The sequence below is a fragment of the Microtus ochrogaster genome, chromosome 5 (assembly GCF_000317375.1).
Source record: "Microtus ochrogaster isolate Prairie Vole_2 chromosome 5, MicOch1.0, whole genome shotgun sequence".
NCBI classification, from domain to species: Eukaryota; Metazoa; Chordata; class Mammalia; order Rodentia; family Cricetidae; genus Microtus; species Microtus ochrogaster.
In genome coordinates this window covers 26,077,389-26,093,648 of record NC_022012.1, presented here as the reverse complement: position 1 = coordinate 26,093,648, position 16,260 = coordinate 26,077,389, and the positions used below count along the sequence as shown (strand labels likewise).

General features: G+C 43.5%; 1 protein-coding gene across 1 annotated transcript in view; it reads left to right on the top strand.

The window, feature by feature from the left end:
- Barx2 (BARX homeobox 2) overlaps positions 1-16,260 on the top strand; it is a 64,762-nt gene that overhangs the window by 36,874 nt on the left and 11,628 nt on the right. The window contains exon 2 of the mRNA XM_005346999.2: positions 15,284-15,587. Within this exon, the coding sequence (XP_005347056.1) occupies positions 15,284-15,587 (304 nt within the window). The remainder of the gene's footprint in view (positions 1-15,283; positions 15,588-16,260) is intronic.

Genomic DNA, 16,260 nt, shown 5'->3' with positions numbered 1-16,260 from the left:
GGTCTACAGAGCTAGTTCCAGGACAGGCTCCAAAACCACAGAGAAACCCTGTCTCGAAAAACCAAAAAAAAAAAAAAAATCCTCCTTTCTATGCCGAATGAAATTGAAGACATGAATAGATACTGTAGTTTTTAAAGGCCTGTGGATATATTTCATAATATATATCTTCATTTTTGGTGAGAAATAGGTTCTCTGATGCCAAGGCCAAGAGAGTGATGTACTAGGGAGGACTGGGCTCATGAACAGGTTCCTGACAGATCATAGTCATGATTTATATTTGTGCTGCTTTTTCCTTTTTGGATTTTTCTTAATCAAATTTACACCCTTAACGCAGGCACAATAATGCCTCTAGAGTAGATTTACTAAATTATCATTTTAATAATTTTCTCTTTTATAACAGAATTTCAGAATGATTCTAACATCCATGTTACTAGGAAGACAAAAGAGATCCAAAATTTATATGAAGGCAGGCTCTTGTATAGACAGGCTTGGCTTAAATTTGTGATACTTCTGTCTTTGATGCCTGGGTTTTGGAACTACACGTGTAGACTATGTAGGCCTAGCTAAAATGCATGCTTTGAAATTGTCATGGTAAAAAATTTCACTGTGGTTGATTTATTTATTTCCTTTCAAAGATTTCTTTTCTTTTTATTGTGTGTGTGTGCATGATGTTTTGCCTGTATGTACTTTTGTGTACCACGTGTGTGCCTGGTGCCCACAGAGGCCAGAAGAGGGCATCGGATCCCCTAGAACTGGAGTTACAGATGACTGTGGCTATGTGGGTGCTTGGTTTCCAACCCTGGTCCTTTGGGAAAGCAGTGCTCTTAACTGCTGAGTCATCCCTCCAGCTCTGCTGCATTTTAATCTTATCTCTTCTGTTGTAAGAACAAGTCTTGAGCCTATAATCCAAAGCCAATCTTTGGAGGTGGTTACACTTCTTTTAGCTTTGGTTTTTTTTTGTTTGTTTGTTTTTTGTTTTTTTTTTTTTTGTGTGTGTGTGTACTTGTGTTCCTGAAGCACTTATTATATCATCACCAGTTAAAAAGTAAATTTGACTTATTAAAGGAAATCTCAAGCAATATACATTCTCACATAATCAGTGGGCAGACAGCTCATGGAAAAAGAGAAAATTCCTGAGCATCTGGCTGCCAATCTGAGTTTATCACCTATGTGTGTGTGTGCTGGCTCAGTTTTCTGGATTTGGTCCTTATTTCTCTGTTAGATGGATTTTAGAATGTCATTGTTTAAACCTAAATTGTTCTCTGGTAAAGACAATTCTTTGTCTCATCCTTACCTGAACTGGAACCTGAGTGCCATGGCTCCCCCTCAACAGTGAAGAACCTCTCCACATTGGGCCTCTTTATCTTTTAGAAACCCGTGGGCTTTTGGTAGCTTTTCTGTATGTAGGAATATACATGTCTGTTTTGGGGGACACATATTTCTGTGTTTCTCTACTCTGCATTGTATTATTGTCTTTTGTGGAGCAATTGTCATCTAGAAGAAATTAAATACATCCTTTGACTGTGTCTTCCTTTTGGGAATCAGGTACCTTGTCAGAAAAACCCTGAAGGCCTTGAGACAAGGTATGACCAGTCTTAAGCAATGTAAGATAACACTTGTCATAGCTGTTGAACCCACTTTGGAGTCTTATCCGTGTCTGAAGGCACACTTAGTGTTTAGGGAGTGTAAGTGTCAGAGAGGTGAGCTCCTGGTGAGCTGTGTTCTGGAATTTTGTGAAGTGGTATTATATAATTAAAAGAAGATGGCTACTAACCAAAACGTCTATGTTCAAATCCCAGACACATGCCCTAGTCACTGGGTGGTGTCATTAAGTATAAGGCACAGGACCTCAAAGTCTCAATTGTGCAAGTCAAGAATTATGCAGATAGAGTCATTTGCCTCCAGTAGTTAATCAGGATCACCTATGGGGATATCAGATAAGTAAACAGCTTATCACCCCACTTCCTGTGGGCCAAGCAGAGCTGGAAAAGTTTACCTGCATATATTACTATTCATGCTCTTGGGATGCTTGTTTAATTCAGCTAGTGTTGTTTAGTTGATATCCTATGAGAAATATAATAGAATATTATATAGAATATATATATATAGACTAGAATAGGTAGCAATATAAAGCAAAGAGTTCAAATCAGACTCAGAGATATAGAAAGACTCTTGTTTCTCAGTGTGACATACTAATAAAACCACTGCATTTTGGTACCAAAAGAGCCATAAAATCATCCACCTTCCTATTTACAGATGAGGAAGTTATGGAGACTGAGCAAACTGCACAGAATTTCTGCAAGGGATGAATCTTAATGTATAAGATTTGGTTCTGTGTAGGGTAAGCCCAGAGCCATTTTGCTGAGGGGAGAAACTGGCCTTGGTCCTGTTGGGGTACCATGATGTACACTATTGCTGTTGATGGTGTTGTGATGTCTTGTTACTGTTAGCTCAGTGGGATGCACACCTCCAGGAGTAGGCCTCGGACATGAGGGAGTACTTATGCAACAGGCAGGCTTCACGGCTGGGACACCCTGGCTTGAGTAATAGAGAAAGGCAGAAGAATGCTTTCATTCTTTCCGCTGACATCCTGTCAGTGGGCTCTGCAGAGACGGCACAGTGACCAAGAATGTTTGCGACTCTCACAGAGGACCCATGTTCAGTCCCCAGCCGTACGAGAAGCTCACATCTTCTTGTAACTCCAGCTGCAGGGGATCCTGCACCCTCTTTCTGGCTGCTATGGTCACCCACATGTGTGTGCCTACATGCAAATAGAAGTACAATAAATTTTTAAAAGATCCCACCACTACACAGGACTTTCCCTTTCTTCCTTACCTCACACTTGAGATGTTTTTGCAACTGTTTTGTCTTTTGACCACAAGCTGCCTTTTAATAAGATGCTTGAGAGGAAAACTACCCACAGAGATCATAGGACTGGGTGTATGACGTCAAAATATTCTGATGGAAACATCCCAGTACTGCTCATCACACTGTGGGAACTGTTCTGATCCCTAGCGATCTTTTCGAACGCTTATGAGACCAGGGTTTGGTGGAGAGTATCGGCCTTAGCGACTTATTCCAGAGGGCTCCTTACTCTTCGTTACTCTGTGGGACCCATTTCAGCATGGGAGCTTCTTCGGAGTGTGCTTGAGTAAGGGCCGAGTCCCTTTTCTTCTGTTTTCTTGACTGCTGTGCCTGTGTGCTTTTTTCTTTGTAGTTTTTAATGGCGTTTGGCAAATTTGTATGCTTTTGAGCGAACATATCTTACGTTTCTACTTGTTCCTTCTTAGCTGTTTGCTATTTGTGTTGGAATCAGTCAAATGCACCTTTCCGACCTCAATTAGGTCTGTTCTTTTAGGAAAATCTGCACACACACACACACACACACACACACACACACACACACACACACCCCGCCCGCCTGTTGTTTGCTTGGGCCCTCCTGCTGCACACTCCCATGCTGACAGAATTAAGGGTTTGGGGAACAATTCTTCATTGATTCTCATACTTACTACCCAGTGTTGCCCTATGACATGCTTGGAGTAAAGTGTTACTGCCGTTTTAAAAAGAGAAAATAGAAGCCGGGAAGATGATTTGACCAAAGCCCCAGAGCCCCGTGGGTCAGAGCTACTTTCCCTGGGCTTAATCTCTTGACTCTTGTAAAATCGGTTCAATGGGAGTCCAAGTTCCACAAAGATAAGCCTTTTGATTTTGTCTTCTGATACAGAAATTTGCAAGTTGATGAGAAGCAGATGGGTAATAAATTATTTTGTAACTTAGGGTTTGAATTAAGTAAGGGTGAACAAGGACACAAATGAAAGGTGTGGGTCCACGAAGGTAGGGGTGATTAATTCTGTCTTTGGTAATAAACAACAGCTGCTCTGGGCAGCACAGTTGGAGTCAGCGCTGTCCTGCCAGGGGTGAGTGACAGCAGGTGTGGCTATAGGATGGCTGCGGGGGGGGGGGGGGGAGGAAAGACCAGGCCTTTTCTCCCTTGTCCCTGGCAGAGGGAGCTGGGGACGGCTGAGGACCCACAGTGGCGGGGTGCGGTGGGGCAACCTGCGTGTTCACAGCGCAGAAAGGTCCAGAAATCCATCCTCTTGGGTGTCCTCATTGATCTCAGCTTCCAGCATAGCCTGATATTTCGTGGATATCTGCAGAGCTGATAACATCACAGGTCGAATGTGACAAGGCTGAGCTTGCATGCATAAGGAACAGAGAGGGTGATGCAACCAGCCTCCCAGGGTTTCTCTGAGTCTCTGCTTCCTTCCCAGATGTACTTTTCCCACATCTCCTTGACTCCTCCAGTGCACCTCCTGCCTTTTGTTTTGAACCTTTATGAATCTTCTTCAGGGTTTTTTGCTTGCTTGCTTTATAGCCACGTAGATGGCTATTCCATACTCCACACCGTGGCCATTTCATGTGGGCTTTTAAATAAATTTCTTCTGTGCTTCAAATTCATCTACACTTACCTCATTAAAAGCCAACACCTCCTTTTAATGAGGGAGTTAACAGCTAAGAAATTTTGTTGGCTTTTGAGTCAGCTTCTCGAAAAAGCTTCTCTTTTCTTCAGCCATGCAAAGCTGTGACCGGGAGTCCAGCCTATTTCATTTACTGTGCTGGCCTGGAAACCTAGTGTGTCTTAGAGTTAAAGGGCCATCCAGCACCTCCTTGTATATCCCCTCATGCAACACTTACAGCCACTGAACTTCGTGTCCAGTTCGTTTACCCGCAGCTCACTCCCACAAAGTCATTTGAACAACCGTGTACTTGTTTTCCTGCGCTTCATGGACACTGACTTTGGTTTTGTCTGCTGGATCCTGAAATTCACCTTTCCTTCCCCATTACCTTGACAAGGGCTGTGTCTTCCAATGCTCAGGCTGGTCAATGAATTGGTTTTTTTGTGTGTGTTTGTATGTGTGTGAGTGAGTGTATGTATGTGTGTTTGTGTGTGTGTGTGCGCATGTGTGTGTATGTATGCGTGTATATGTACGTGTGTGGATGTGTGTTTGTGTGTTTGTGGATGTGAGTGTGTGTATGTGTGTTTGTGTGTGTGTATATATGTGTGTGTGTTTGTGGATGTGAGTGTGTGTGTATGTGTGTGTATATGTGTGTTTGTGTATGTGTGTGTGTATGACACTGGGGATAAAATCCAGGGCTTCTTGCTTGCTAAGCAGGTGATTTGCCTTTGAGCTAACTTTTCTACTTCTGTTATTTTATTTCCCTATAGATTAGCAAAGTCAACTGCTTCTGGACTCTTGTGGTTTTAGAAGACTTTCTGCAGAGAAACCCTGTCTCGAAAAACAAAAAATAAACAAACAAAAAAAAGAAAGAAAAAAAAAAGACTTTCTGGCCAGCTTACACTGATGTCTTTGCTCTCTGGTTGTGGTCAGTCCCAGCACATGGCTTCCAGGGCCTTTGAAGCCTTTCACTGGGTAGAGAGAAGCTACTTGACTCTGGGTTGCTGGTTTTTTGCATTGCATTTGAATACACAGAGGGCAAGGGGTTATGCCCATGGTTCCTCAATAGGTTTGCTTTTTCTTTTCTTACTTTTGATACTGAGGTTTGAACCCATGTGTACTAGGCAAGTCCTCAACCACTAAGCAATCTGCCTAACTCTGAAGCAGTTAACAGCTATCTGACTACACTTCCCCAGGCTAGCAGGGCCTTGAACCTGCAATCCCCTTATCTCAATCTCCTGACTAGCTGGGATTATAGGCCTATACCACCAAGCCAAATTTAAGCCTGCTTTTTTCATAAGAAAAATCAACCACACCAAAATCTCTGTTCAGTGGACCCAGGCTTTAGCTGTGGCCATCACATAGGGGTTTTATAAAAGAAAAATAAAGTGAAATGAGTCTGTTTAAAAGAAAAAGTGTTATTAATGGGAAAATAAAAATAAAGAAAGAGCAGCCTGTTGCCCACGGGGGGCTTCCCATATCTTAATTCATTTAATAATTCTCACAGTCAGATAAGGGAAGAGCTGGTATTTGTTTGACTTCATAGATGATGACATTAAAACTAAGGGATGAATATTTGACCTTTATCTGCTCCCTATCACTCTGAGAGTTGGAAGTAGAGGCCCTGTCTCCCCAGTTCCCGCCCCCACAATTTACCAGTCAGTTGGAGGAAATGAGATCCTATTGGAATTATTCGATGTGAGTATGTGATTCCCCACCCCCACCCCCCAGGGAACTCAGCTGTTGCTTCCTGGTTGTCCCATCCGGTAGGTCTCAGGCTAACTGAGCACACCTCCCTCTTTGTCTCTGTGTGTGCTGCTTGGGTTGCTCTGAAGCGTTCTACGCGTATATAGGTTACACATTCCTGGGACATAAGTGAGTCAATCAGCAGCTTAGAGATTCTTATTCATTCTGACCTTTGACCCTTTCTGTGTCAGCCATAAATGTGGGTGTGGAGAGGCAGTTTGGGAACTGTATGTTGAAAAAATAAAAGAGAAGCCCAAAGAAGATTTGTGGAAGGTACTATTGTCTGGGCTATAGTTCAAGTACAGCCATGGCTGAAGGTGAGACATGCTAGGAATTGGCAACCATGGATGATGCCCATGCCTGACTTTGGTGTGTATTCGCATGTGAGCTCACATACAGTATTTGGAATCTGGAAGCACTGTTATCCTTCAGTAATCACGGACACTGGTTCTAGGTCACCCTGCCCCTGTGGATATGAAAACACAGGGATGGACATATTCCTTGTATAAAAAGGCATACTTTCTCTTTGATAATGTAAGCCTTTCCAGATGATTTTAATATCTGACATAGTGGAAACACTGTGAAGTGGTTGTTACACTTAATTGTTTAGGGAATAATGGGAAAAAATATGTACATGTTCAGTACAGACTTGATTTTTAATATTTTCAACCTGTGTTTGGGTAAACTCATGGATGTAGAATTCATGAGTCCAGATTATGACTACTCTGTTTAGCTCATCTCCTCAAACTAGTTGGTCAACCACTAATATACTCGAGTTTTAAAATCAAAGGCAGAGTCTTAGAAAGGCCAAACATTTGGCAAGGGAAGTGTTTCTAGATATGGCACACACACAGGAAAACACTGCTTAAGTTGGAGAAAAAAAACTATTAGAAAATGCATCGAGTGTGGTCCCATTTACACTCTTTTTGTATACTGAAAGTGAATTTGTTGAAATGGGGTGTCCTGGCTGTGACAGTCATCACTCCCTCTCGTGCAGATAACTGCCTGAGAGCGATCCAGGGTAGCCTGGCAGCTGTCTTCAGTCAACATTCTTCGTGATAATTTCTAGGAATTATGCATTAATTTGTAAATTCCTCCCACTTTTAGGTAGAATGTAGGCACATTGACTAAACCATCTCAGCACTTTGATGGGACTATGAAATGTTGATGCAACTGGTTTATGAAACTGAAGCTCTGCGCAGAGTTATTTTGATGAAAATCGGGTCGTACAAGAAAAGACAGGAGCAGCTGACTTGCTCATATTTTGCCTCCCTTTTCTGTGTATGGATTTACCCTTCAAGAGACTCAGGGCTTTGATGCACACACACTACCCACCAGCTCTTATCCCAGCCATGCTAGTCTCTTCTAAAACTTAGAGATACACACCAAGTTCCCATGACCCTGAGTTCACTGCAGCTCTGTTTGTCATGGTAGTGGCCCTCCATCTGTGTGTGTCCCCAACCTCAGAAGTGCTCTCTGGGGGTAGCTGGATGTAATTTTTGTCACTGAATTTGCATTAGAATATTCAGTTAAGATTCTTGATACTACAGATTTGGGTGATTCTGATGTTCCTTAAAGTGCTGTGCCCCACCAGGAGAGAGAGAAAGAGAGAGAGAGAGAGAGAGAGAGAGAGAGAGAGAGAGAGAGAGAGAGAGAGAGAGAGATATTTTAAAGGTTTCCCTAAATTAACCCATGAGGTTAACATAATTTTACAAGAGTATTAATAGTATTTGCTTCTTCGCTTGTGTGTGTGTGTGTGTGTGTGTGTGTGTGTGTGTGTGTGTGTGTGTGTGTTGTTTCTTAAAAGAGACCAACAAGTTGATGGTAAAGTTTATTAGACAAGTAGTGAATGACAACAGTCAAGAGATTTATGAACAGAGTAAAGGAGAACTTGTTCTATCTGATAACAAAATATGCTAAGACACATTTTAAAGTTAAAGAATTTGTTGTTGTTTGAGACAGGCTCTCTCTGCCTTCAGACTTGTTAAGTATGCCGGGATGGCCTTGAACTCATAGAGATCCACCTACTTCTGTTGTCAGAGTGCCAGGAGTATGCACCATGTCTAGTAATAGTCAAGGTGAAATCACTCAGTAGAACAGACTTCAGAATCAGACTGGCATATACAAAATATTAACCAACCATCTCTAGGGCCTTAAGTGGCACACTGTATGTGTAGAATTACATTCAAAGACGGTAGAAGTCTGTTTTGTGCTTGGCATGGAGCCAGACATAGTGATACATACAAAGCAGGAGGCCCTTGGGTTCATAGCTAGCCTGGGCTACATAGCAAGAGACCTTTTGTTGAAAAGAAAGCCTTGGGTAGGAAGATCCTATAAACATTCATGGATGTTTTATAGTACACCGCTTAGCTAATGCCCTTTCTAGAATTATCTCTTGTAGTTTCCACTTTCAACTAAGTTGCACATTCCCAACACCCTCTAAAATGTGTTCCCCACTCTCGTCCCCCCCTTAGCCTTCCCTTCTCTCCTCCCCTATCTTGTATTCTCTGTGTGATTCCTGTATAGAGGACACTTGGGAAGGGCAGTTCCTCCCCCAGTCTGGCAGCTTTTCTAGGAAGCAAGAGTCCCAGGATTCTGGTTATGGGAATTCCCTTGCAGGCTCCCAGAATTCTGATGAACAAAGATTCCCAGCTTCTTTTTTTGGGGGTCATTTGCTAAACCTTAAACCTGGCATTTTAAGCTGTTGAAAAGCCCGGTATTATGGTGTTAGAATTGTTCCAAAGGAACCGACCCCTCACTCTGCGTTTCTGAGTTGGCGCACATCACTACTAGATTTGGTACACACATGTTTGCATGCACACAACAGCGCGTCTGCATTTATCTCAGAGACTTGGTGTCACAGACAATGAGGGGGTGTCTTCTACCTTAGGGGCTCCTGAATTGATTTGAATTTCTTTTAAAAATCGTGTGTGTTCATTTGTGATAAAAACAAAATGGTTAAGATACTCCTAACAGCTAGGTACAGTAATGTCCACACATAATTCCAACACTTGGAAGATAGAGGCAGAGGATGATGGTTATCTCCAGCTACATATAAGGATTGATTTCATGGGCTATATGAGACTCTCTCTCGAAAGACAAGAGCAATAGCAACAACAACCAAATAAACAAAAATTAATATTTTTGAATTTGAGCTTAGCCTTTAGTAGTCAAGATATTTCTGCGGCCCAAACGAAACTTCTTAAAAGATAGGCATGTTAGTTAGTGACACAATGCTTGCCTAGCTCATGTGAGGTTCCAGCCTCAATCCCCAGAACCCGTGGGCAGGGGGCAGATCCTATATACAGATTCATGGCATCTTAATACAAATGTACGAAAGTGAAAGTTGCCTAAAACAAAACAAACAAAAACAACAACAACAAAAAAACCTGAGCTGTTTTCCATTTCTTTTTTTTAAGTTTGTGTTCTGTAAAATTTCATTACTATATGGATATGAGTTCTGATGAAAAGAAGCTGTCTTGATTACTGGTGCTTTCAAACGCAAAGCCATTTCATCACCATCAGCTCCTTTGCACTGTGTTCCCTCTGTAGTCAGCAACACCCTGTTCCTACTTCTGGCGGTGTCCCTCAGTCACAGTCATGCAGTGTCCAGAGCAACAGGGATGGAAGCAGGCAGCTTTTAGCCCTTTACTTAGAACCCTGTGCTCTGTGCACCTGAAGTGTTCTCTTTTTATTTCTGAGCAGTATAGAGTAGTCATTGTGAATTCTGGTTTATTTACCCCGCTCTAGCTAAGGGGCACTTGGCGTGTGTCCAGTGTTGGGCAATTGCTAATACGCTGTTGTAAGCATTGGCCTGTAGGTTTTGGGTGCTCTTTTCACTTGGATCAACACCTCGGAGCTTACTTTGTTGGCTCATACAGAGTCTGTGTGTTTGACTTCGGAAGAAACTGAAGATTCAGCAGTGCATCAGAGTCCAGTTGCTCCCCTCCTTGTCAGCCCTCGAGTCTAGCAGCTCATAAAAGGTTGTGGACATTTCTAGCCCTGTATGGTAAAATTTCAGGCTATAGTTTGCATTTTCATAGTGACTAATCATCCTAATCACCTTTGATGCTATGCTTTTACATAAAACTTCAAATCTGTGTCTTTAAAAAGTATACTTAAAATATGTATGGCGAGTTGTCACTGTCTAGCCCCTGCTGGCCTCAAATCTGCAAACTTCTTGACTCAGCCTCCCTGGTGTTGGGATTACAGAGATTACGAGGGATTACACCACACTTTGCCTAATTTTCATCGTTTTTTAAAATCATTTTTTAAATGAAATCTTTAATATACTCTATATACAAATCATTTATCAGTTGTGATACATACCCCCTCCCCCCCATCAATCCGTGGCATGCCTTTTCCTTTCCTTAATAGTATCTTTTGCATGGCAAAAGTTAGAACACAAAGCAGCGCATGTCACTGTGAAATGTCACTATACTGTGTTCTCAGGCATCCCCTTCCTCCATCACACTCTCCCATCCCCCTGGCCTCCCCGCTTCCTGGCCCTCTTTCTCTCCCCACAGTCTCCACTTCCGTGTCAATGTATTCTGCTACTCGCCTCGAAATCCCTTGAGACCTCTTTTGCCTCTTTGTTCTTCTCCCTCTCCCACCTCGCACCACACACACGCACGTGCACACGTGTACACACGCACACACACACATGCAGAATTTAAATCTAGATTTCACATATGAAAAAACATGCTGTATATGAAAGATTTAATTTTGACTTAGATCAACTTTTTTTTTCCGTTTTAAAATGCATTGTATTTTTGGTGCCACTACTAAGAATTCTCAGCCTACTCCAAAGCCATGAGACTTTTCTGTGTGTTTGGGATCTATGGTCTATTTTGAGTAAACTTTTGTATAATTCAGGAAGCATGGGTTTTCCCCCGCCCCAAAACTGTTGTCTTTTTCACTGTAGAAAAATCCTTTATTTTTTCACACTTAGTGAAATGTATTCTAAAGAAAAGAAAACAATCCAGCCTATAACTCAAGCATCTTCCAGCATGAAGAAAAAGTTCTGTAGATGCTTGATGTGATGAAGAGTCCCTTTTGCCTAAGAGGACACCCAGTTGGCTTTCCAAAAGCAAACCCAGTTTATACTTCAGTTCTCTTTGCCCAGCTTCTTAGAAGCTCAAGGAAGACTGAAAATATATCACACTTTAGGATGAGAATGGAAATGAAGGCTCATTTAACTCAATTCTGCCTTTTTGAAACTTACAAAAATAACACAAGTATGTGGCAGAGTGTACACACAGCAGAAGTGTTGTCTGGGTACTGGAACACCACCGGAGCCGGCTTTCTATTTCTTCCCCATTTCCTAGCTGTCTGGGGCTGCCATCTCTCCCTCCTCATGACCTCAGACGTTGGGCTCAGTCCCTGGCTCTCTTATTGTCTTCTCACTCTCTGGGTGATCTCACTCAGGTCGTGGCTGAAAATGCCACATACACTTCATGAGTCAAAGCTCCTCCTGCCTCCTGCTTCCCCGAATTCCAGACTGCTTTAGCCGACTGCCTCCTCAACACATCAGAGGTGGCCAGTAGCTACTTGCCTACCACAGGAGTCTTGGCTTCCCATTGAGGTGAAGTTCAGTGTCGTCCTTCCATTTGCTAAGACCAAGGAGCCTGGATGTCACCTGAAACTGTCCACCAGACCTTTTCACACTATCAGTGAAATATTCCCAGTATTGGATTGTACCATGGTCACAAATGTTGCCTCTAGGGCGGTGGTTCTCAACCTTCCTAATGCTGTGACCCTTTAATACGGCTCCTTACACTGTGGTGACTCCCAACCATATGATTATTTTCCTTGTCGCTTCATAACTGTAAATCTGCTACTGTTATGAATCGTAGTGTAAATAAATATCTTATATGCAGGATATCTGATCTGTGACTCCTGTGAGGGGGTCGACCCCCCAAAGGGGGTCATGACCCATAGGTTGAGAACTGCTGCCTTGGGATTTAGCCTCTACTCCTCAGTGGTTTTGTAGCTTCCTTACTGACTGCTGAAGCCTGCTCTCTGCAATGGCCATAAAGCATTAATGACCAGGGCAGATCATGTGCTTTCCCGGTCAGAGTCTTATGGACGGCTTGTCATCATTCTCAGTTACATCTCCTTGTGGCCTCATCCCAGCAGGTCTCTCTGAACTTTTCTGTTCTTCTCACTTCTGCCCGTTTAGTAGTCTTTGAATCAAAGCTTGTTTCTGAGCAGGTTTGCGCATGCTGGCTCTGTGCTGTGGTGCTCAACCCTGTGTCTTCTCCAGACTCCAGCACACTGAGATGCCCTTATCCTCCAAGAGGCCACTGCTCTCCTCAGAGGCCTTCCCTGACTCTTTCCCAAGGACCCTCCTTCCCTACCTGGCTGCCTGTCTTCTGGCTTTGCTGTATCTTTCTTTGTAGAGTTCACCACTGCCTGTGGGTCTGTTGCTTGCCTTCTGCTTACCTCCTCTACCAAGAAGTAAACACCGTGAAGGTGGAAATTTGATTGATTCATAGCCGTAACTCCGGCTTTTGGACAAGTGTGGCCCATAGTCCATGCTCAAAGAGTATTCTGGGAGGATCTCATTCTCGGTGAGATCAATACCAGTCGATTCCTTTCCTTCCTATTCTATATTACTTCCTCCTTTCCCACGGAGGTTGCTATTATTATTCATGAGGGAAATTGCTTTTTAGTTTTCAAAAAAAAACCACATTTGTAACAGTGGTCACACAGCTTTTCTGATGGCACAAATCTTACACTATATCTTTCTCACTTAATAATGCATTTGGAGAATTAGTTTATCCATCCCTCTATGTATTTATCAGATTATACAGCTAGCCCACACTACAAATAGAACCAAGTTCATTGTCCTGTCAATAGGTCTGTGGATTGTGTCCCCTTTCCACTACTAGTGGATGTGTTGGCACACACAGCTTGGACAGGAGAACTCATATGGAGTTTTCTGTTAGTGACTTGGTAGATGTTGATGATGGGACTGTAAAATGCTTTTTCTTCTTTTGTATTCCTAGCAACTGTATATTGGTACCTGCTATTGCACATCTTTGTCAACGTAACATATTATGCCACTTTATCGGGGGGGAAAAAAAAAGGTCAACTCCTTTACAAATGAGATCAGTAATAAAAACCATTTCCTAGCTGGTAAACTCTTGAATTCCTAGATCTGAAACTTGCTTCACAAAGAAAGAATAAAGTATGGAAGAAAGTATAGAAAGTGATTTGAGATGAGAAACATTTGTCTTTGCAGAAGCTTCCAGAGACTTTCTTATGTAGAGTTGTTTCTGGTGTGTGCTGAGACATCAAATATCTGCTTCCAGGATCTTGGTTTTCTTTCCATAAAGTACTATTTCTAGATGACTTTTTCTTAAATTAACATTTTTTATTTTCATAATAAAAAATGTGTGTGAGTGTGTGCACGTGAGGCCAGAGGCCTAGGATCCCCTGGAACTAGAGTGACAGACAGGTGCGTTCTGCCTGTCAAAGGTGCTGGGAACCAAACTCAGGCCCTCGGGAAGAACAAAAGTGTTCTTACCCACTGAGCCACTGTTCCAGCCCTGATTTTTATTTTTTTTCTTAAAACGAATCCACAACACAAAACCTCAAGTGTTGGAGTTGGCTTTAGGGTTCATGGAAGTTGTTGCACTGGGTGATTTATTGTTACTTAACAGCCTTGCGGTTTCTGCTGGGCTTCGCTAGAGCATACTCAAAGAACAAGAATGGTTATCTGTTTTAATGACTCGGCCTGGCGTCCAGAAAACAGGCACAGGAATGAATACAAAGAGCAATGCCAAGTCAGAGGAGAGCCGGTTCACAGCAAAACCCGGGGGCTTCTGTGATTTAGTTGGTTTCAGCCCAGGACTAGTGTGAATGTTGGTTGACTCTAGCTTGCTCTGCCCCTGTGGCTGCCGGCAGGGATGCACTGAGGTTCAAAGGGCAAACCCCAGTCTTCTCTGTTTCCATCAGCTGTCGAATGTGGGACGAGAGATTCTTGGGTGGCATCAGTATGTCAGAACTGAAGAGCTCTCTGAAGTTAGCTACTCCGATTCTCTAGATGATGAAACAGGTCAGAGAGACAAACTGAGATTCATAGGCGATAGTCCAGATGCTTTAGAACTCTTCCTTTTAAACGGGGAGAGCAAAGCGGGCACTGTCATGTGTGCTTTATAGACGTAGATTGTTAGCTGCAAAAAAGCTTGCTTTGAAATCCCTAAGAAGCAGTGTCAAACCATGTCCCTGAACCCTTGCACCCACCACCTGCCCATGGCAGACATTGTTAATCAACCCCAGAAAATTATAGTCTAAGACCCCTCCTTCTACAGTGCTGCTGGTAACTAGTCGAAATGGAGCCAAGTTTTTATGTGAGTTGAGCATCTGTTGGTTCCCCCTTGTAAACGCGTGATTCATGACCAGATGCTAAGAGCCCTGGACCTGAAGCCAGAAGACTGTGGTTTGACTTCTCGATCTGCTTTTCCTGGTTATGTTGTCTTAGGCAAGTCACTTAACTGTTCTAGACCAGTTTGCCCTGACATGAGGGAGTTGAGTGGGGTAATCACTAAACATCCCCCTGCTCTGATGTCTTTATGAGTCAAGGCACAGAGGTTTTGACTGGTGATTTTATAAGCTGACCATGACCATAGAAGTTTTTTGTTTGTTTGTTTGGGAAATTTGCATATTACAGATCTGTTACTGGAATTTAGAAGTACATGTTTCTAGCCTCTTGGCCACTTGCTTTTTATTTGCATGGTTCCATTGATCTCTATCCCTGAAACTAGAATTTAGGCGTTCACAGTGGGAAAGGGAGTTATTTAAGTGAGAGGACTTACAAGAACCTTTCTTGGCTAAGTGGGGCACAAATGGCCTCCCACACCAAGCTGGAGCAAGGCTCTATATAGTTGACCCACCCTGAAGTTCAGGACCTTGAGTTGCTTTTCTCTTCATTCTGCTTGCTCCGCTTGAACCTTCTGATGATCTAGAGGCCCTGCATTCATGCAGGTCTTAGCAAGGGGTTCTCTCGGGATTCCTCGTCTCGGGTCTCTCCTGCACTCTGCTCCGTGGTGACATGATTCTTTGTTTTCCAGGCTCTCCTTCCTTAAGGGCGTATCCCCTCCTCTCTGTGATCACCCGACAACCCACAGTCATCTCCCGTCTGGTTCCCACCGGCCCAGGAATCACCCCAGTGTTATCGCGCCATGCAGTCGCCACCGAGGCTGCCGCCACCGAGCCCCCTGGTGGTGAGGCACTAGCCAGCAGTGAGTCCGAGACAGAACAACCCACACAGCGGCAGAAGAAACCACGCAGGAGTCGCACCATCTTCACGGAGCTGCAGCTCATGGGCCTGGAGAAGAAATTTCAGAAACAGAAATACCTGTCTACTCCAGACAGGTGAGGGCATAAGGAAGGCGCTCTCTGTAGGTACCAGCCTGGAGAAGCGGTTTGCCCTTTGTGGGGTGTGGATTCGTGAAGGGCACTTTCCATTCTGGCTTCCACTCTTGGTCCAGACTCTCTATTCCTTTGCTCTAGTCATGTCAGCTTCTGGTTAGAAGAGGCAGCCATCTAAATCTAGTGCTCAGAGCCTGAATGCAATCTCTTCTCTGTCTCTTCTACGCATTAGACAAACCTCTTCAGTGTAACAAGCTAGGGAAAGCTCTGCAAATAGTTGCCCAGGCTCTAGCATCTTGAGCAGGGGGTCTAGACCTGGCCACCGGGCTGTGACTTCAGTCCTTCCTTGCCATCTTGACACCTACGGGACTCAGCTTGCTGGCCTGGCTTTGGCTGGGAAAGGCCAGGATTGGTCCAGGTGAGGAGGTTTCTGACTCCGTAGAGTGTCCTAGCAGGACTGAAAGCAGAGATCACTGTGGAGCGGGAGCGAAGTCTCCTCTTGAGACCCCTTTGCAGATCATGTGGGGGTGATTGTAACCCTTGCTTTCTGGAGAAACCTAGTGCCCCACCCTCTGTCTTTAGTATCTCAAGTACAAAATACTCTGAGAGGCATTTCTTGCCTTGCTGCTTTATCTCACCCTGAGATGGGTAAGCTCAGGGATGAGACTATTTCTTG